The sequence below is a fragment of the Sinohyriopsis cumingii genome, chromosome 12 (genome assembly GCF_028554795.1).
Source record: "Sinohyriopsis cumingii isolate HCF-2022 chromosome 12, ASM2855479v2, whole genome shotgun sequence".
NCBI classification, from domain to species: Eukaryota; Metazoa; Mollusca; class Bivalvia; order Unionida; family Unionidae; genus Sinohyriopsis; species Sinohyriopsis cumingii.
The window spans coordinates 17,446,580-17,470,602 of record NC_142972.1 but is presented as its reverse complement, the minus strand read 5'-3'; the positions used below and the strand labels follow the sequence as shown (position 1 = coordinate 17,470,602).

General features: G+C 34.2%; 1 protein-coding gene across 1 annotated transcript in view; it reads left to right on the top strand.

Annotated features, from left to right (window-relative positions):
• The window catches only part of LOC149786038 (E3 ubiquitin-protein ligase rnf213-alpha-like), a 269,011-nt gene extending 252,499 nt beyond the window's left edge, over positions 1 to 16,512 (top strand). The window contains exons 71-76 of the mRNA XM_089978107.1: positions 2,122 to 2,335; positions 4,733 to 4,807; positions 5,843 to 6,034; positions 6,744 to 6,833; positions 8,211 to 8,410; positions 10,505 to 16,512. Coding sequence (XP_089834233.1) covers positions 2,122 to 2,335; positions 4,733 to 4,807; positions 5,843 to 6,034; positions 6,744 to 6,833; positions 8,211 to 8,410; positions 10,505 to 10,664 — 931 coding nt within the window. The 3' untranslated portion in view covers positions 10,665 to 16,512. The remainder of the gene's footprint in view (positions 1 to 2,121; positions 2,336 to 4,732; positions 4,808 to 5,842; positions 6,035 to 6,743; positions 6,834 to 8,210; positions 8,411 to 10,504) is intronic.
• The last annotated feature ends 7,511 nt before the right edge of the window (positions 16,513 to 24,023 follow it).

Genomic DNA, 24,023 nt, shown 5'->3' with positions numbered 1-24,023 from the left:
AGAATCAGAAGTGCTGCAGCTCCTGTGCATTCCTCATAGCAACAGTGACAGCGAAAGAGTATTTTCTCTAGTGAGGAAAAATAAGACAGACTTTAGGGCTTCCTTAGCTGCAGAAAATTTGTCAGCAATTTTAGTCGCCAAGATCAACCAGCAGGCAAGAAGTCTGAACTGTTTAGAAAACAAATTTACGATCAAGCAGTTGAGGAAGTTCAAATCTGCCACAGTATCATGTCTTGATAAATAACCACAAGAAAAAGTGAAGTTTATGAATACCATAATAAATCGAAATGCAGACATATTTCTGCATATATGTAGTGTTTTATTTTTATATTGCAATCTTGATATAGTATAGTATTATTGACAGTCAGAGTGGATGGAGTTATTGTCATGGTATTTTTCACTAATTCATGTCCAAATTCACTACTTTTTATCCCTATTTTCACTAATTGTGAGCCTGGAAGGCTGGCAGCTATGCATATGTGAGATGTGAATGATATGTAAGGATAGGAGCCTTAGACCAGTTAGCCACTCACTGCCCAAGAAAATTCAATGAATTAAATCCTCCTGGTCATACATACATGTATACAGACAGCTTGAAAGATGGAGGCCATTGCAGCACTCCATGGCACCATCTTGAGTCATTTACCAGATAAAGCCTCCATTTTTACTGCAGAAATTACAGCCATTCTGAAATGTTGAACTACAATGAAACCTTTCAAAATCTTAAATTTAAGAACCTATAATCTCATAAATGTTGCAGAATTTTGATTTGCTCATAAATTGTTGAAAAAGAATTCTGTATTGTTGACTGCCAAGCCACATTGTGATGAGGATAATGAAGGGAAAAATAAAGCAGGCAAAGGTGTTGTGCATTCACCCATTTCTGAAATTAATATTCCATATACTTAGCTCATTTATTTTAGCATCTTTGCCTGGAAAACTCATAAACTTCTTATAATCCAGAGGCAAGCATGGGTCCCTCTTGAAAATAGAAAAGACAAAAAATAGACTGCTATCAATCACAATTAAAATTGGTACTTGTGTTATTATTGAATATGGTAGTTAGTACACATTTTGAATAATTTTCATGAAATTCAGATATTTTAATAACATATTTTGTTGTGGTATCTTTTTTTAAAAATTCACAGTGAATAATACAATAAATTGAATTACTGCTAAATGCCATGTGGCAACACTTTATGAAATAAACACCAATGAAAGAAATCTTGTTACATGAAGTTTTTGTTTTCATTTTATATTTTATTTGGGTTTCAGTGTGTAATCATTATAAATGTGATATACTGTCTATTCAGAGGTGAAAACAAGTCGGTTGACTGTCACAGTGATTTTTTTGAGTCTCGGATGAGAACCTCAATTAATGCTTTAATCAGTGGCCGTTTAGGGACAACAGTTGAAAACTTAGATCCTTTAATTTAACTAGTTCATATTGTTACCTTTGTCTTTTATTTTATATACCTTGAAAAGAATTTTAACATTTTGCTGGAGATACCCAGTGTGAAAATAAGGGACATAACTCTAGCTCAGCTGATCAGCTGCCACCCAGAACATGATTTATTTGCCTTTTTTCTGGTAGTACTCTATGTTTATATTCATCTTTTAAGGATTTATCTTCCTAACATTTTTTCTTCAATATTTCATCTTAAGTTTACATTCTTAGAACTTAACTTTAAAAAGCACTATATAGCCAGTATTGTGTTGATGTATTGTTTGAATCTCATACATACATATATACATACATACATACATATATACATAAGCACGCATGCACACACACACATATGCACACACACTTGATCATCAAGGGAGAAACTTGAGTCACCTTGTACCGTGTAAGCTAGCTTCAGCTCTCTTCCTGTTAGCCATTAGTAAATTGAGAAAGATGGACCTTCTTTGTTTTTCAAATTGAACATTTGAATAATATGAAGAGCATTGTTATATCATGAGACTTGCTCGAAATATTTAGTTTGAAAAATAACATACTATAAAATGTGTAATTAAAATTTTAATGGAAAGTGCCTTGAAATATATTAACATTTGTATGAGATTTATTTTATTTTATTAACTTTAATGTTGAATATTTTCTATTTTTCCACCTTAAAGAGTCGCTGAGATACCTAGTGTTAAAGTAAGGGACATAACTCCAGCTCACCTCATCAGCTACCACCCAGAGCAGGATATTCTTCCCATGGTTCTGGCCAACTGCAACTATTCCTTTGAGGTTGGCAAGGGAACAACCATTGAGTACAACTTTGCCAACCTGGAAAGACAAATAATTGACAGATTCTTGTTTGGAAAGTGTTTCATAGACATAGAGGTAAATCTTTTTCTGGAATACCGCCATGTCGGCCTATTCTGTGTGTCAGGTAATTCTGCACAACGATACGTCATTTCTGTAAACACTTGATCACGTGCTATTTTGGGTCAAAAATCCATTTTGTATCCAGAAAGAAGAATTGTACATTAATTAAGAAAAGTGATATTCATAAAGTGTACAAAAATATTCCACATTTAGACTCGAAATGCACATAAAAATGTGATTTCTAAATGGCAACATGAAGACCCACTCCATGACCTTCTTGAACCTGTAACCCAGAAAATTTGATTTGCTATGCATTTATTAGAATCATACAAATAAATACATTATATAAAAGATGGAAATGTGTACCTTAAAACAAAACTATACATTAATCCAAATTTCCAAGTTTCCAAACATGTCTACTTGCCGCTAGAACATAAATTCTCAACAAATTCCCCGGCATATAGTCTATTTCTAAATTCTGTAGTAATTTTTCCCCATCAACCAAATGTTGTAAACACATTACATCCTATTCATTATTGTTTCACTTCCACGTAATAGCTTATTTTTCATAAAATGTTGAACTTTACTAACTTTTTTGCAAGATCGGTTTAGTTTGCTTAATATCTCTTGCCATTTATTGGCATTTTTACATTGAATTTTGTAAACTAGCTATAAACCTGACCTAATTACTCGACTGAACTGCTGACAGAAACAGTCCAAAGTAATATATTTCATTTCTATAGCAAGATGGATAAACATTACATATTTTTAAAGCTATGTGCAGAATAGGCCAACATATCGCGAGTCAGGAAAACAGGGGAGTGGTATCCCCTGTGTCCAAAATTAATATTATTTTGAACATAATATTCTGGTGACAATTGCATCTTTTCAAATGGGAATCATTGCTGTATTTTATTTTTGTCAGTCGCTCAAATTCGGTATGTGTTTTGCTTCAATATTGGAAACGAAAATCTTAGGTGCGCAGAAATGCCTGACAGCAGTGTAGTTAAGGCGCTTTCCTATACAAATATGTTAACATCATGGTAACAGTTAGTTTCTACTTAAAAAAGTCTGGACCTAGAGAGGTATAAAGGGACATGTGTGATATTGTAGGTACATGAATTTTATAAATAAAAAAATGGATAGCCATATATTCTATATATTTTCTGAGGGGAAAAAATTCTGTCCCAAATTATAAGCAATTATGTGGTGTCCAAAACAAACAGGAGGGAAAAAATCCTTATCAATAAAATTGCCACCCATGGTTATGTATTCCATATGTATATATATGTATATGTAGTTTTATTTTCTTTATGTATAAGGTAATCGGTGAAAAGGCACTGCTTGACTAGTTGATATTCTTCAAGAAAATGTTGTCATACCTGTATGAAAACCATAATAGCATGTATGGTACATAAACATATATATATATATATATATATGCATGTATGGTACATAAACATATATATATATATATATATATATATATATATATATATATATATATATATATGAGAGAGAGATAGAAAACTGCATTTTGGCAATTGCATTGTACAGAACGTAAGAAATATAATCTGTGTTATGAGTGATTAATTTGTTGTGGTTCTAAACTAGACATGTCCTATTTTCTTTTGTTCATCTTTTCTTTTCTTTTTCTTTTTTCTGTTTCTTTTTTCTTTTTCTTTCTTTTCATTTTTTAAAACTTATTTGTGAAAAGAAGTGTTATTATCCACAGGACAATGAGGATAAGCTTTCGTTTTCTTGATCATGGTGTTTCTTTACATGTATTGGATTAAGTCAGTAATTTCTGTTTCATCAATACATACTGAGATTATACATTGATAAATCTCATAAAATATAGTTCATCACAATGCATACAAGAAAACACCAAAAAGCTGAATATTACTCTTCTCTCTTCCTACCAAAAGAGAATTGTCTATAAATATATATCCATCTAATAATTGTATTGCATCACAAGTTCAAAATTTCAATGTACTTTTTATTGAAGTCTCCAAACCCATCCATATTGTGGTAATATTATTTCTGTACTATGCATAATGATGTATATAGTTCATCCTTTGATTTCTAAATGATACAAAGGTCTACAGTATACTAGTACAGGGTTTGAACAGCCTTGAAAAGTTCTTTACCTCAGAGGGTTACTTTGAAAAGTCTTTTCAGAAAAAGCAAACATAAACCATATTGCTCAAGTGTAATTAAAGAAAGAAGACATTTTTAGAATTTTTTAAATAAAAAGGTCATCCTGCAGTAAAGTATATTTGGGGAATTTGTTTATGACAGTACTGGGTATTGGAACAAGTTTGTGTCCTTTGCATAGATAGCAATTTGATTGGACTGACAATGCATCCTTTTATTTTAGAGTAATCTTATTCACTTTTTTATGCTTTGTAGATTGAGCTGATGGTGTATAGAGCTGAATACACTAATGCAACAGTTTTCAGAAAGCTGCAAGAGAAAATTCCACAGGTGAGAGGAAAAATGTTCTTAAATTATTCAAAGCCAAATGGTACCCTTCACCATCTAAATGTAAGAATAAATAATGATTTTGCTTTGAAGGCTCCTTGAACCTTGAAAGTTTGATCACCCAACATAAACAATTTTTAACCCCAAGCATTTGCAGGGAAATATTGTGATACCCTCCATCTGTCTGTTTGTAATATCAAAGCTATTGTGTCGAAATTCACCAAACCTTTGTGTATATGATAACCAGGTTCCTGTTTGAGACTTTTCCTCTAGGTAGCTGGGGGTGGGGTCAAAATGTCAAAATATTTCAATATTGCAGTTACAGTGACAATTAAAAAAAAATGGAACAGGAACCTAAGTGGTTAAGGCAGAAGGATGCAAGTTCTATTGGATCAGGTCAACTACTGTGATGTGTCCTTCAGTGTCCTATAATCTGCTTGCTTCTGCATACTATAACCAACAAAGTGTTGCTATGCCATAAAATACCACAATCCAACCTTAACTAAAAAAATAGTTGCAACATGAGGCACATAATATATATACCACATAGCAGAACTCCTGGATCATGGTATGGAAAGGCAATGGTTTATCAATATATAACCTGGTATTTGCCATGTCAAGGTATGGAATGAACCTTGTCTATTGATGAGATCTTGGATGAGTTTAATTTTCAGTGTTCCATATCATTAGTTCAAGGAGTGATTTCCCCTGGATACCCATCTTCTAATTTTTGTTACCCTATACAGTCTGTTGAAGACCCAGCTGAGCAAATTAAAGTGAGTGGGGCCCTTTGTAAGGCATCCATCACTACTAATTCTACATTCTGGAAATTTCTTGCATGCAATGTCCTCCTTAATCTTGTGTTCCTCAAGACATTTTCAGTCTAAAAGATTTACAGGTTTCTTTTTTACTTTTGTACATTGTAAAGACTGTACCTTGGAATCCATCCATATACAGACAAGTGGTAATAAGTCATATTTGTACATATTCATCACATTTCCTTAAGTCAGAAGATTGTTTCAATATTTTACCCCTCAGGAATCTCTAAGTAGTGGAGTCAAACACAAAATAAGCGAGGAGTTCCGCAGTTTACCCGACCTCTGTCAGGCACTGGATAACCTTGACATTGCTATCAGCTTCCTGAAATCAATTGGTGGCACCCCAGACAACATCCTTGACAAATTCATGGTGGAGACGCTCAAAATGGAACAGTCCCTTTATAGCCCCAAGGTGAATTTCTTTAACTTTCACTCTATCATGATAATGGTAATAATAGTAAGCATATTTTCAACATAAATATGCATTTTTTGATGTGGGATGAATCAGTAAAAGTGAATTGTCCTTTCCTGATTAATTGCAGCTGCTTTTGGCATCTTGGAATGAATAACTTCCATATCAATTTTACCAGGTGTTAGAGAGAGCTTGCTGACTGTGCAAACTTTTTGGAAAATTCAAAGAAATCCCCAAAACAAACAATAAGCCAAATTTGAGTACATGTGAGAAATATAGAAGCTCATTAAACAATTAGGTCCCTTTAGTCAGGTTTAACTGGGAAGTTCATATAAGTCCTTTATTTTAAGTCGTGTGGTTTTAGCCCTGCAATAAATGTTGAAACTTTTCTGTCATACATAGAATATAGTAAACTAGAATAATTTTAACACCATCATTTTATGTACTTGTGACTATAAATCTCTCATTATTTAAATTTCATATAAGACTTAAACTTCCCTTTTACTTTGATATCCTGGCCAGTTACTACAGTCATCTTTAAGGCAAACACAAGCTAGGTGAGTGTTATCAGTACTTATTTGCAGGACTTTTGTATATGCTAACATTACTGGATAAAACACTATTAGTATAATAATTAGTATAATTCTCATTTTTGCACTTTGATCATTATGATCCTTGTAAGATATTAGATTTTATTTTTCTTCCACAGGCCAAACAGATATGTCAGTATCAACATGCGCAATCACTCTGGTTACTTTTATCCTTGGAAAAGACTAAACAACTTGCACTCCATAATCAGGTACAATGTTATCAATCATATTTAACACTCATTTTTTTCTTCTTTTTTTCTTTCTTTCTTTCTTTCTTTCTTTCTTTCTTTCTTTCTTTCTTTCTCCAAAACACCAAATCATGATGCTCATGCTGAATTTATAATTTTTTCTTTAATTATTTCAAACACCATACCAATCACAGACGAGGGAGAACTATTGGAAGTATAGCAGGAATATTATATTGAAGCCACATTTTGTTTTTAGTTAGAGACAGGTATGGAAGACATTAGAAGTTCTTCTTGCTTTCAGGTTATACAGGTTGTAAAGGTGGTTTCTACTGAAAAATTGGATTCCTGGATATGGTTAGTGCTTAAACCAAAAGCAATCTTATTTGCAATCCAGTACACACTGTAACATGAGGTCACTGTCATTTCTAAGAAAATTAGCAGCACATTCCATTCAAGACAAAAATCCTAGGATTTTATGGATCTGTTTCTGGTGTTTGTACTGTAAAGATGGGCATATGGGAAGGAAGTTTTTTCTGTCTTCATCTTGTTCTTTAAAGTGGGACATGATAAGCATGGTAACCTGTCACACAGGGGTACCAGGTTCAGATCTGACAATGTGCTTATTCATTTTATTAATTTATTTTGTTTCTGTTTATGTGCATTTTTACCTGGAATTTGGAATTGCATAACTACTGACATTTTCTCTGTGAATATACAAACAACACAAAAGAACATAAACCATAAACAGCTGATATTACATGGGACACTGTAAGAAATCCGCTGCTTCAATATAGTGTACACTTTATCTAGTCAGTATGTTTGAGTATAAAATAAAAAGAAAATATAAATTTGCTTGTTCTGAGTGAATAATGGATATATTTCATCTCATGTTTGAAAAACTTGAGTATTTCACTTACTCAATGAAATGTATCCATTTGTCACTCTACACAAGCAAATATCCTCTATCTTCTACATCAGACATCATTTTATTGACCAGGCTGGATTTATGTATTCATTCTGTCAAATACTATGCAGTGATGGCGGGATGGGGAGACAAGTTTCACTTTCAGAAACAAATCCTTTCTTGTTTCATTAGCCTTTAAATGGATAAGTGAAACCTAACTATTTAGAATCAGAATAGAGTTTTAATTTGAAATGTCAGTTATTATACTAAATTGAACCACATCAAAATGAAATTCATGATGTTAATCATGCTGTTTTGGAATGAAAATCCCATGTAGAAATAATTCAACATTTGCAGCAAGGGATATAGGATGGGCTGTCAGATCCTGGGGACAGGGGATTGGACAGTGAATAATCAAGATAAGTATTGTAATAGGTTGCTTTTCTCAGCTTTCTTTATACAGTGTACATGTACTTATGAATTTTCTCTTTCAGATGATATTTGATGGATTACCAGAGCAATTCCACCAAGAACTGAGTGCTGAACTCACTGAAGAACTGATGACCTTCCTTCAGCCACTGTCTTTGGAGAGACTGGGACTTCTTCTGGAGTTAATGTTTGAATGTATTATTCTGGTCATCTCTCTTCCTCAGAACCCAGATGATGAGGATTATGTCGATGCAAAGGAGAAAAAGTGAGAATATATTAATGTCTCTGACTGATTGCAACAATGGCATCTTAATTTTGTCCTTGTCATACATTCATCCATCCATCCAGAGTAGTTTGTTAGTATGACTGGGAAAAATTGACATAAGTAAAATCTTGTTGACATATTTGTATACATATATAGGTAATCTAATTAGATTTACATTAGGTGGTATAAATTTTTGAAACTTTTTAAATACATTTTTAACTGGACTTTGCTGAATATAAACCTTGGAATGACAGTTAGAAGAAAAAACCCACTTAATATTAAATTTGGTAGGCATATTTACTTTATCTGATTTAACTTCTTTGTCATTTAAATCATTTTAAACTTTAAAAATTTACACTTTTTTCTGCAGTTGAGGCATATCTGGGGCATAGATCTACCGTAGTCTTTTTTTCTGTCTTGAAAGATTAATTGTCCGTTGACTTTTTCATCCAGGGTCTAAGGGATGCCTCCAAAAGACTTTATATCCAAATTTTTTAAAGAAATTTCCAAGTTATGGTGGGACAACCCTTTCAAATAGCAATCTTCAGAATGTATCTTGGGCGGGGCCTAAATTTGAATTTTTTTTCAACCAGTCCACAGCATAACATATCTACTAATTCTGCCTAAATTTCAGTGATCCATATACTCATTTGAGAAAGTGCTCAACATCAGGTCCATTTGGGGTTGTGCGTCAGGCATTTTTATTAATTTTGCCTGAATTTCTGGTACTTTCACACTCACCTCACTAGATCATTCTTCCATTAGTGCTCTTTCTTGTCATCTTCTCATTTCTGGCATTTATACCATTTTTCAGCAATAGTAAATTGAGCTTGAAGATTAACTTGATGTTAGTAATTTACTATGTGTATACATACATGTAATGTAACCAGAGCATCACACCATTAGATTTACATGTTTTAAGGGGATTACAAACAAAACAGATGCATCGTTATGTATATATAGTATTCATGCTGTTATAAAACATCAAATTTTGAACATGAGTTGGATTCTAATGGCAATATGCTTGTTGGCCCTTTTAATTTGATTTTTCAGCCATGCATCATTGCACTACTGCAACAGTTCCAGTTCCTAGTAGACTGGCTTCAACTGGTTTCTATAATATGTGGATAGAGCATGGAAATACCATTTCTGTTTCTTTTGTCAAATTTTTTTAATCTTTCAGTTTTCAAAAGTAGTATATTTCATCTTTAAAATGGTATGTGCTGTAGATGGCCTTCAAAACTATTTCTGTCCTACCACTAATAGAATCACATGTATGCTTACAGTTAAGTAATGTGGTTACTTTTTAATGTGCGGTGCCCCAAAGAGTCATGTTAATTTTCATGCATTATAATGCTTATGGCCCATAATAGTATTTGAATGTGTACAACACCAATTTAACAAACTTAGCTTAGTTTCAAAACTGATTGCATTGCACCCTTCATAACTTTGATTTTGTTATCCTCAGATTAGGAAGTCATGAACTTATAGATTGTGGATCCATTTTGTTAGGTAAAATATCTGATCACCCAAAATGATCCAGTTTGACCTTGAAATCAGGCTTCTTTGACTTTGTTGAAGTTTTGCATTTTGGTTATGTTCTTGGGAACTGTTGGTCACAGTAATTTAAACTGCTTATGTCAGTGTGCTTGCTTTATATGTATATCACCTTTCCACCAAATGTAGGTTGATATTTAATGCTGGTTTTACTTCATCTCAGTTTCACGTTTGCTATTTGTAACAGTGTAGTGCTGCCAATTGCATGCATGCACTTAAGTGAGCTCAGCACCATTCTGTCAGAGTAGGTTACTTAGACCTATAGTTCAGGTATCAGTGACTTTCATTATACTTATAAGCATCTGCGGTTGACCCTTGGGATAGTTTATGAAGTCTTATATAAGATGTCTTTTTAGCAGAATAAATACCCTCATTTTTTAAACTCATAAGTAGGTGTTGACATGCTGGTCATGGACAAGTAATAATAATATTAATGGCATCTCAGGTAAAGCAAGTGCATCAGTTTCAGTTTAAAAGATTGATGATAACATCAACAATAGTAATAATAACATTTGACACAAATTATGTTCCTTTCAGGTTCAAAGACTATATGCATGCCCTGATGACGGAGAAAGAGTTAGAGTTCCATGTTGTTGGACTTGACACTTTTCCTGATGATGTTCTGTCCAAATTCTGTGTGGCCACCTGGACACTTACTTACCAGTGTCTACAGGAGAAAAAGAGACAAAGATACTGATATATGCATCCATGTAATTTTCAGATGAAACACTGACAATTTTGACTTTAGTTTCTATGTATCTGTTATATTTAAAAAATAGATGCCAGCATCCAGTGATTTTCTGATTAAAGAACGCACAAAATTGACCATAGTGACCAGGAGTCTGCATTCTTTTATTTGTTGTCCACATTAACCTGCCTGTTGAAGATTGTGAAGATCAACATCAGTGCTATTTTCTCCTACTGCTATAAAAAATATTGTAAATAACCATTTCCTAATAGCAGTCTCAGACATACAGGAAGCATGTATATATTGTAGGATTTATATAAAGAATAATGACATCAGTTGACCGAGATCATGATGATCATGGCATGCATTCCTCATTATGCAACTAGAGATTTGGATTAATATATAATTTGTGATATGTGTATATGTATAAATAAATGATATCACTGTTCACTTACCTGCTGATAAAAACTGATCATGCATTCCTGTCTAATTAGCATAGCTTTAAATGTACAGCAATAGTGATCTGTACATGTACATAGATTTGTTTAGTGTTGTTGTGGGAGTAAACTACGAAATGAATTTATTCACTTGTATACTTTTTGTAACATAATTAAAAAATAACATTTGTAATAAAACAATCAGAAGTATATTTCCAAAAAGATTGATTAATAGATCATTTGTAAAGTATGTAAATATAACTCCAACCCTGCACTGTTTTTGAACTCTGACTTTTCTAGTGCATAATGACATACAGTTTGAATATTTCAATATTTTTTCAAACATCTTTGTGTTTAACAATACAAAGATCTAATGGAAATATTTTTGTATTAATTTTTTGAACAGTCTGGGCAAAACTGAGTTGAATATTATGTGTATGAACATGTTTTTTTATGTATACATACATATAATTTTTGTCAATTTTGATTTTTGTTTTGTATAATTGATCTTGTCTTTTGATGTAAAAATACATGTATTTTTGTTGTAAGTCTTAATTAATATTTTGATAAAATTAGATTATGTGAAACATTTGAATTTTTCTCTTTTCTAATGTATGTTCTTTTAATCTTTGAGTTAGATATGTGTACTGTAAAACTGTACAACAGTTTTAAGATGGGAAAGGACATAGATGTATAATAATATGTTTTGGTATAAATGTAATGTACATTTCAAAGATACAAATGCAGCTGTTTTATTTAACTTTAACTGGCAGTTTGTTGACAGGTATAGATACTTGCTGAGTTTCTGTTTCATTTGGAGCACATGTACTATCTGAATAATAAAATATTGAGGAAAAAAACATGAATATTCAAATTTTGACATCATTTTTTTACTTCCTTACTTTCTTCTCTAATTTCCAAGGTGATGTTAATGATTGTTTAAAAAATATATAGATATATGATATTTGACACAGTAATTTTGTTTATATTATATATTGAATTAGATTGTATGTTGTTAACAAACAACAGTTAAATACAAACCAAAACTACATTTTGATTATATCACGCTTGATTTCCATTTAATTTTATCTGTACTTTATGATTAACATATACTGGTAGATGTCATTTACATTGTAAGCCTAGACCATATTTATGAAAAGTAAAGTAAAAATTATGATCATCTCTTACTAAATATAAAGCACATTTTTTTCCCTCTAAAATCCTGTAATTTAAATCTCATTAAACAGATCTTGCAAATTTAATTTCCTTATCTTCTATTAGTTTGATATGCATTCAGAATAATTCAAGAAATCAGTTCTTAGTATACATTGTTTGCGTATCATTTCTTAATATTTTTTGAAAGTAACAGAAAATTTATAATTAGAGTGATTATACAGCTTTACTTAAAATATTGTATGTTAAGTTTCTTTTTCGTGGGGAATTTGGTGCATGTTTGATAATCTTGAGCTGATGTGCTGATTTACACCATGTTTTATGTACATCTGGCATAATTGATAATTATTTCAATTAAGTTTCTGTATTTCATTACACCTATGTTTCAGTGCAGAAGACATTTATTTCTAAGAGACATTTCATTCAGGAACATTTAGGCCTGAAAATATACAACAGAGCCTGTCTTGAAAAAACACCCCTTCTGCCAGAAAATCATGGTCTCTCAAGACAAGTCATAATACTAAATCCATACATTGAGAATCTTGTCTTTCAAGGTACATTTACTGTACTACAAATATTACAATTAAAATTTCAAGAGCTGGGACAGAGATACTGGAATAAGTAGACATTTTGAACTATTCATTTATTGATGATCAAAGTGTAATAAGAGTCAGGCCTCAGGCAGGATTGACTGTATGTTTAGCACAGTATTGATTAAACACAGTTTTGTATATGTATATTCATGCTTTTTATTACACTTGTAATCCCTCCCCCTTGTTTGTTAATATGAGTAAAATGTTTGCATTCTGATTATGTATTGAGAAATTAAAGGGAATGGTAACTTTATTAGTATAATTATAATGATGACATTGAAGTAGTTGATATGCTTGACTCAGTTGAATAATTATAATGATGACATTGAAGTAGTTGATATGCTTGACTCAGTTGAATAATTATAATGATGACATTGAAGTAGTTGATATGCTTGACTCAGTTGAATAATTATAATGATGACATTGAAGTAGTTGATATGCTTGACTCAGTTGAATAATTATAATGATGACATTGAAGTAGTTGATATGCTTGACTCAGTTGAATAATTATAATGATGACATTGAAGTAGTTGATATGCTTGACTCAGTTGAATAATTATAATGATGACATTGTAGTAGTTCATATGCTCAACTTAGTTGAATAATTATGATAAGTATTTGACATGCTTGACTGTTAAATAGTTATAATGATCACATTGAAGTAGTTGATATGCTGGACTTGGTTGAATGATTATAATGATCAAATTGAAGTAGTTGATATGTTGGACTTGGTTGGATAATTATAATGATCACATTGAAGTAGTTGATATGCTTGACTGTTGAATGATTATAATGATCACATTGAGATAGTTGACATGCTTGACTGTTAAATAATTATAATGAACGCATTGAAGTAGTTGACATACTAGATTCTGTTGAATAATTATAAAGATTACACTGAAGTAATTAATATAACAATTATATGGATCCATGCAAATAATAGATCATAGTTTTCATTCCTATAATTCCTGCAATTTCAGTTTAGCCCACACTATTGTAGGTTTACTCATAACACCTACATAGCAGTTAATATTTTTTTATTGCATTTTATTTGTTTGATTCTTTTTAAGATTCCTCAGTCAATAATTGATGGAAGATTTAGTTGTAAAATTATGATTTTTGCAGTATGCATAGTTAGAGTTTTATAGGAATAATGGTTTCATTTATATATCAATGGAGATGAAAACAAAGTACTTTAAGTGAGTAGATTTTTAATTTAAATTGGTTTAACTAGCTTTTACATGGAACAATTCAACTCATAATTTTAAATATATATTTTGAATATGTCACAACTCCAGTTGCCAGCCTTGCTTTGTCCATGGGAAAGACACTTAGCTCCCATTTCCCTGGCATAATAGCCAGTAATGTGTTTAAAGTGCCATTAAAACCAAACCAACCAAGCCAATGTCACTTCATTTGAGATATTTGGCACCCATGCAAAAGAAAATAAGATATTGGAACTGATAGATGATACTATGTCCTCATTTCATTAGTATAACAATGGGAATATGACGGGGTGAGACTTCATCTGCACATCCATTAGTGCAACAACTTGAGAAATGATATATAGTATAGCTTTGTTTTGTTGTTATTTGTCATGGTGTTATATATTCTGCACAACAGAATATTCAATCTGTATTCTGTCACCTTAATTTTTTTTGTCCAATTATTTCTTCAAATATTGATTAGATGTCAAAATATATAGTGGATTCTGTTGTACTTGCATTGAAAATACATCTTGCAGATTTTATTGCTTTAAAAGTTTGTATACATCAAATTAATAACTAGTTCTGTTTTAACAGATTCCCTAAGTTAGTGATGTGTTGTTGTGTCAAGAGTGAATCCCAGATTTTTGTCTTTGGAAATTCAGTTTTGAGAAAATATGGGCAGTTTTGGTTTAAAAAGACCAACTTTCTTAGTTATCATTGAAAAGTATACTATTTTATTAAAAACAGGGGTTTAGCCAATACACCCTTCCTCCCCCTCCTAATCACCATTCTGGATCCACCATGGTGTATAAACATTTGACATGCCTGCTACAAACATCAATACAGGAGATTTACAATCAATTCATGATAACCTATGAACATGTAGGTCAGTATATTCTGTTAGTGTGGTATACTATAAATAAAATATAAGCTATATGTTAATGTGCCCATTCTGCAATCAGTGATTTTTTTTAGTTATCTCCTGAATCAGCACTAGATAGTGTTCTGATAGTTACTTCTAGCATGTTCAGAAAAAGATAAGTATTTTTATATAGGACAGTCACCTAGTCATGTACATATGTACATGTAGATATAAAATTCGCATATTAAATATTGAACACTATCATTAATTAAACACTGAGAGAGTTAATGAAATATGTTTATTATGTAATGATTTCAGTGATGAATTCCAATATATTTGTAAATGTGTTTTTTGCAGATGTGAGAAATATGTAAATTCCAAATAATATCATTAGAATTCCAAATGATATAAACTTGAATGGTCTCTTGAACCAGAAGATTTTGATACATGCATGAACAACACATGTAGATAGCTGTATGTTAATATTATTTTTCCTTGATATATATTAATACATAAAATTTGTCAGCTTACCAATTGATCCATTTTTGTAAAGTTTTTTTCCATTTTGGATGGTGAGTGAACCATTCCAGTCATTTGCTATTTGAAAGTGAAATGGTCAGTTGCTTTTGCCCCAGCCCCACATTTTTCTATCTTACAAGTCAAATATTATGCCACAGAATGTTTAATGGACTATTCAGTGAGATTGTCAGCAAGAAAAAAAAAGAGTAAAATAAACTTTTTGGTGTGTGTGTTTGTGTATGTATATTTGTAATAAACTTTTTAATTGCCAATGTCATTACTGTTATTATAACTTGGCCATACAATACAGTCATTTCATCAAGTTTGCTACTACTTGTTAAACAGTATGTCACTAAATTTCTCGGATAATCACATGTTTTATGTACATATGACTTAATGTACCCAGTATTGATGTTTAAGTTTGTCACTTTGATCCTTTTTCTTAATTTATTATATAATATACACTTTTGTTTGTAAAGATTTGTTTATTTCAGTTTTCAATGCTTACTTCTGTTTTTTGGTGACTGAGCTTCCAAGTTCCTTGCTCTTCACTCACTGAACCATGTTGAACACCCCTGAATTAGTGTGTGATGGATATGTTACCTACGTTGCAGAATGGGCCCATTAAGAACACTAGATAGTATTATGTAAACAGTGTAACTTCACATCCTGCTGAGATTCATAGTACAAAAAGTTTAATCCTGAAGAATGTGTTTGCTTGGCACCAGTAGAATTTCTTTGCCTACTTAATTATAGAATGATATACACATAGGAAACTTTTTATGGCCTCAGGAATCAACATAAGATTGTTAAAGTTGGATACATTGGGGAACTACATTATAACATTAAATATAGGCAAGATACCACATTATGTGCATCACCTGTTATAATGTGTAATTTTCAGTGCAAGATGGGTTTGTTAATGCCCATTAACTAAGTAGAAATTTTGAATTTCTCTATCCTTAAGTTTGGATTTTTCAGATGTTATTTAATTTATTTGGTAATCTGCTGCACACACTTGTAAAATTAATATGTTGATCTTGCTTAATAAACTATTTTAACTAATATAGACTTTCTTCTTCTTTGAGCACTTATCAGTATTATGTATGTTGTCTGTTCTCCATCATGAAGAGTTTGGAATAACACATGGGTCCATCAAGAGTTGCTTGTAAAAAATTATACAGGCTTTAGCATAAATTTGGAATAAGGACAGCAGCGTTAAGATAAGTTAATTGACAAATAAAATTGGAACAATGAGTGATTATTCAGAATTTAGACAAATGAGCTAGTTAGTCATTTTTTTCTGAACTAAATTTGCTTAAACTTGGTGTTTGAGCTTATACTAACAAATGTTTGAAAAGAAGTAAGTGCTTATCAGTAAATACAAAATGTACAAAAGATATAACTTTGGTCAGCTGACATTGAGACTAATCAAGAGGAAAAATTGTACTTAATAAATCATCAACATCTTGATTAGTATTTCAAATCAGCAAGATGATTTTGTGTCTGACCGAATGAGCTTAGTACCAATCTGGAGGTTGGATATCTGAGCAGACTTTGATCAAACTTGGTATATAGGCTAAATAGATCTTGGCTGACTTTCATTATGACTGACATCCTTAAGTCAACAGTGTGATCTGATTGTTCATATATGTAAATGGGTTTCAAACCAGTTTGTTGTATGAGCTTATTTTTACATAAATGGTTTTATTAGACCAAAACAGATTTTCTTGTATGAACATCAACAATCCGTGTTTCTTTGGTTTGAGATTATTATCAAGCTACAACAAGAAATATATTTCATAAATATTTGCATAGAATATTGACAGCATCAACAGGAGGAAAGAGTAGGATTGGGATCCATTGAAGACACTCAACACAGATACTAGAATGAAATGTTTATTACAATGCAAATGAATGATGAATTAATTTAACACTACTCTTATCCACAAAGTTCAGCAATGGATATAACAAATAAAGAAGCAAACTGTGGAAGATGCTTGATTTATCAACCCAACAAATGATTTCATTTGCTTGTGGAGGGATTTCATCCCTCAAAATCAGTGACAGGATGTCCACTGTCTGTTACTAAGAATAGTTTGTATTTCTAATAATAAGTCACTTTCTAAATGTAGCTCTTTTTGCAATTTGCATTGGACATATAATTATGTTAGCCAGAACACAAGTGATGGGAAAATAAAAAATAGAGCTCTAAATGTTTTGAGATGCACCCATTTGCCAGTAAATTAATTTAATTTTTGTTTGCATTTATTAATTTCATAAATTTCAATCTGTGATAATAAAATATTTAATAATTACTTTGATTTTGATATCCTGTATTTAATTTCCTACTCATAAGATAGCATATATGAACTCTTGGTGCAAAGTTGTTGTTCAAGCCTGACAAAAAACATTCAACTCTAATGAATGGAAGCTTCTGTGGTTTGTATTCCTATGCAATACCAAATTTTTAATAAGTTAATATTAAGTTCTGTGGTAAATTAATTAGTGGTCCAATTCCTATACGACCATGCAATAATGTTGAGGGATATAACTCAAATTCTAATCCTGAGGAAATGATTGGTCATAGTGGTTACCTCCCTTGATAAGCTTTGCCATTCCACAACTATAGCTTCTTCACTCCAGTGTATAATAGGCCATATCTCGTCTCTAATAATAGCCTCATTATCCTCTTTCAGATTCTAAAACAATTCTGTCTTGTCACGTGAAGGCTTTAGAGACAATGTCATAACGACTTAAATAACAAGAATTATGTCAAAAGGTTCATAATGTATGCCGGTTAAATTCCTAAACAGTGATTGCACGAGTTGTGTATTATCTTGAGAACTTTGCTCACGAGTCTGGACTTTACTAGCTACATGTATCTACATTCTGAAACTAGCACAGACACACATGATGGCTCACTTTATACTTTGGGTGAATTTCGCTAGAATATCTGTCAAAAAGTCAAGAATTTAACAGATATCCCAGACAAATTAAATATGGTCATGATATGGATAGCTATTATATGATTCCTGTACTGGAGTTTTTCACCCACAAGATTCGCTAAATATTTCTTTAAAAATGTCAATTTTTGACGGAGGTGAAGGAGTTTAGCATCATAAAGTTTAAATAACAATGTCTTGCAAGTATGAAATGAAAGGCAGTCAGTTGCAAAATTGAGTATATTTGACAGATAAGGTACGTGGCAAATAGTCGTTCTGACTGAGGTACACGGCAGCCATGCAAAGAGTCTTTCCCATGTAAGGTACACAGTAGTCGGTGAATATTAATTTAATATTGTTCATGTGGCATAGAATGCGCTCACAAGCTTGGCATTCTGCACCAGATGAACTCAGGGCCCAAAATTGCAATATTCAGTTAAAGACCTATACAACGTTTGTATAGTATACTTTGTGGAACCTTGTAAAATTTTACCACCACAAATTACATGTGTTATGCAGTACTGTGCAATCACTCGTACGACGACATTTTGTGGCACTGACGAGGGTCATATTCAAAGACACAATGCAGTGCTCAGAAAGGTTGACTGACATTGTGGAATTATTAATTAAGCATTTATCATGAAATCCCAGACTACTGGGGTATGTCATGTACACAATATGTAAATTGTTGTGCAAAACTGACCACAAACACAAAATATTGTTCTGCCAGAAGTCTGAACTCCTTTATTGAAAAGGAACTGCATCTCTCTCTCTCTCTCTCTCTCTCACACACACACACACACACACACCCTAGTCGAACTTGGTTGAAATATGACAGAACTGAAGTTGCTATACCATCGATAATACGGAAGTTGTACCTCAACCGTCCAACGGTGACGTGTACTAAATATAGCATATACCTTTAGATTATCGGGGCTACATCTAGACCAAATTTAATGAAAGTGTTACGACAAACGCGAAAATCCCCTTTCAGTTACTGTGATTATTGTCGATACAAGGAAAAAGCTTTGTCCATCATTATTGGGATTGAATAACATCACACACACACACACACACACCGCACGCAAAAACAGACAACCTGTTTGCTGTGGAATGTGTCCAGTGTTACTGCATGAGATTCTTGGTAAAATGGAAGCCAGGTTTTTGCCACTGTAACTGGGTTAAATCGAGTTGGACTGGAAATTAGCAAAAACACTTAACACGGGCACGTGAAGGAGGTCTAGCACACTACTCGTGAGCGCAAAGTTCAACAACGGAACTAACAAACTTTTTTAACACGGCAGTGTATGTATACAAGATCTTTAGCCTGGTACCCTGGCCTCCCACATGCTTCACACACACTATTCTCGATTTTTAGTCCAGTCTTCAGTATAGACATGTCCCAATACATTTCAGTAGTGAAGGGGGATAGATTAGCAACAATGGGAATTAGCATTACAGACCCCCCCTGGGTCAGATTAGCGACAATGGAAATTTAACATGGAGAAAAATCGTGGGTCAGATTAGCGACAAGGGAAATTAACATGGAGAAAAAATCGTGGGACTGTTGAGCGTCAAGGGAAATTAACATGGGAATAGGGGACTGTATAGCGTCAAAGGAATTTAAACAGGGTGGGACTGTATAGCGTCAAGGGAAATTGAACATGGGATTTTTTTGTTTTTTAAAAAAATAAAAAAGGGGTAGGCAATTGAAAGGCTATCTCTTTTCGAGAAATATGGCTGGCCCTGAAAAGGGCCTTTGGGTTTATGTTAATGTATTCATTAACATAAAGGGCACCGCATTGGTCTTCTTCTTGTCCTTAGGCTGCGTCTCACTGTTGGTCCGTAAATCAGCACTCTTTTGAGGCAACCTTGTCTTTCTACGTAGATCCTACGTATCCACAGACTGGTGTTTGTCCTGTGGACAACGGTCCACTTGGATCGGACATACATGAGCATGTCCGTCCTAAACATCATGGAAGACACAAGGGTGGATGACTCAACTGTGGTCCACATCTTGAAGCGACGAGAACAGGTGAATCAATGCAGTGAACTGCGCTTATTTATAGGTAGAGGAAGGATTGAAACGGATTGAGTTCATTCACCAATCCGAACACGTGTTACAAAATTCAGTCAGCTCGCATCCAATCCGAAGAGAGCAGTCTGTGACGTCACGTGGTCTATATAGATTTGCTAGCGCTTGTGTACAGTCAATCTATGCGACAGGGATTCAACATGACGGAAACTCAGAAAACGATCCATTGGGGTGCACCAGCAGGGGAGACCGCCCATTGGAACCCGGACTTACTTTCAGAAGAGGTGAATTGGGATTTTGTGGATTTTCTCTCCTCGCAAGAATTTGTTCCGGAACCTTCGTTACCTTCTTCTTCATTACCGCAAGTGGAGAATTTTAGACAGAGACAGAAAGAAGAATTGGAGAAATTTATACAACAGCAAAAGGAAGCGGAACAAGCTTTTCTCCTACAGCAGCAAGAAGAAGAGGTAAGAAAAAAACAACAGCAAGAAGAAGTAGCAGCAAAGAAACAAGAGGGTGAAAATCAAACGGTCACGCTACTGTTGGACATTTTAGCGGAGTTAAGAAGTCTGAAACAAATGTATCAGACTTCTTTATTACGACCGAAGAGAATACGACCTTCCCGAGCTAAACACGTCAACCCTGTGACTAAGCCTACCGTACCACCCTTAGTGATTTCAACCCAATCATCATCATCATCAACATTACGCAGTCCAGAAGTAGGCCTTGGCCGTGGCAAAGGCTTAAGATAGTTAAAGTTGATTGCTTAAACTCACCCCTACACCAAAAAAAAAAAAAAACCAAAGGCCCTTTTCAGGGCCACCCACATTTCTCGAAAAGAGATAGCCTTTCAATTTGCCAATAACTAAAAAAAAATATTAAACAGCCCATTTTACCCCTATAGTACGTGTCTGTGTATGAGTGCGTGAGTGTAGCTTCTTATTTTAAATCAAAACTCAAAGACACTTACCTTATATCATTCATTTATTCTTTTATCCATTTTTACAATCCAATTCACAATTCACAACATAACACTTTTTTAAAAAAGTTCATTGACTTCTTCTTTTCCTTGTTTAGTCTCTCTGTTTTTTGAATTTCTTCACCGTTACACTATTTTCCTCTTCTTCCTCCTCACTTTCTTCCCTTCTTCTTTTCTTCTCCTGTTTCTTTTTCTTCACCTGGCTGCTTTCTTCCTCTGAAAAATCCCTCTCTTCTTCCGAAGAATCCCTTTCTTCTTCTGAAGAATCCCTCTTTTCTTCTGACTCCTCTTGTTTCTTTTTTGGGCAATCTGGAGACCAATGTCCTTTTTCTTTACAATAATAACAGGTATCTTGACTTTTGTCTTTTTTAGCCCCTGTTTTTGTTCTTTTTTGACGGTCTGGACACTCTGAAGACCAATGCCCTTTCTTCTGACAGATATAGCAAGTATCTTGACTTTTATCTCTAAAGGAAGGAGAGTAGTCCGTCGGCTGGTCTGAAGACAATTTTCTAATGACCCCTCGCAAAGCTCTGACGAACCGTTCCATCTGGGTGGTCTCTTCCATCGTTGTGCTCAGTTTGAGAGTGAAATGAATAGTGAAAGGACAAGGCACACACCCTTTTATATACGCTGGTCTGCCATGACTATAAATTAGTCTATGGTGTTTAAACTTGAGTCGTTTGACGTTTTACACTCAAGATGAAACGATCCTATTCATTCGAGAAGAAAGAAGAAGAAGAAGAAGAAAGTAAGAGGCAGAAAAGTGATCTATCGCCTCGTACCAGGGCTGAAATCTTGGCACAAATTCATGCCAGTGATTTTGAAGAGGACATCAGTGAACCAGAATTCGAACCCACTAGACCAAGTTCACCACCCTTAGTCAACCCTGAAAAATACTATTCCATTCGAGAGACGGAAAAGCGCTCCTCTAGAAAATTTAGAACCACGGCTTACAAATACACGGTGAAATTTAAAGATTTCAAGGCTGAAGTGCCGTAAGAGAAAGCAGAAGCGTCCATCACTGGGGTGTGGGATTCTTTGCTCACTGCACTCAAGCGACAATGTCAACCCAAAGAAGACGATCGCTTGAGACTTTCCATACAACACGACAGCTTGAAATCCCCTGTTTGGATCGAGTTTAGCACCCCTGCAGAATTGATCGCTTCCAAAGTCATGGACAAGATTCAACACGTACAACAATCTAATGATCAGTTTGACATCACCGATGGTAAAGCCACACTGGACATGACCCACGTCTCTCCTCCTCAAGGGACTGGATGCAAAAAGATGTTATTGGTGAACGACCTTCGCAGCACCAAAAAGAGTCTCGTCCGAATTAACAACCCTCATGACCAGATGTACTTAGCCCGAGCCATCGTGGTGGGACGAACCTATGCCAACAAGAACGACACGGTAGAATGGAAAAGAACCTGGAAAACTATTCAACGATCCGATCGAGCCAAACAACGAAACGAAGCAGAACTCCTGTTGCAACAAGCCGGACTGTCCAAAGACACACCCTGTGGCATTCCTGAGATGCAAAAATTGCAAGATGCCCTAGCTCCACGCTACACCTTGAAAGTGCACCCTCAAGAAATGCGCGGGCCTCTATTGTTTCGAGGGCAAGATTTTAAGGACGGAAAATACATTCATGTTTATTATCACGATAACCATTTCGATACCATTACCAGTATCACCGGATTCCTGGGATACGGTTATTACTGTGAGAAATGTGACCATGGTTATAATAATCGAGAGCAACACAAGCATTGTGGATTGAAATCCTCAGGATGTTTGGCCTCTTCACCCTGTCTGAGTGAAGAACCAGTGCCTTGTTCAACTTGTCTGCGCACGTTTGTCAGCCCTACCTGTTACCAACAACATCTGAAAACGCAAGGTTCACAGAAGAAATGTGCTTGTCAGCTCCTGAGATTGTACCCTACGTGTGAACAAGTCATACGTACCAATAATACCAAGGCACACGTATGTTCAGGAAAGAAAAAATGTCACATTTGTCACCACATCGTGGACTTGGAACACCAATGCTACGTGCAAAAATACCAACCCCCACCAGAGAAAGAGGACGGTCACAAGAAGAAAGGCAATTTCATCTTTTTCGATTTCGAATGCATGCAAGAAACCGGCATTCACATTCCTAATTTCTGCGTGGCTCATCGAGCGTGCGAGAAGTGCATTCAAGAACCTATCTTCAGTCATTGCCCTCACTGCAGCAAGATTCCTGGAGGGCGTGAAAAAATCTTTCGGGGACCGAACACGTTAGCCGATTTTGCCCAATGGGTTTTAGACCCCATCGACAAGACGTGGAGCCAAGAGGACATCGAACGTTACGGAGATTGTCATCGTCATGCCACGGTGATGGCTCACAATTTCTCCGGATACGATGGACAGTTTCTTTTGAGGTACTATACGGAACAAGGCACCGAGCGTCCTAAAGTGACTTTGAACGGAGCCAAAATCATTTTCATGCAAGTGGGACAAGTACAGTTTAAAGATTCGATGAGCTATTTGGCCATGCCTTTGAGTCGAATGCCTAAAACGTTTGGAATGACAGAAATGGCTAAAGGGTACTTTCCACACTTTTTCAATACGGAAGCCA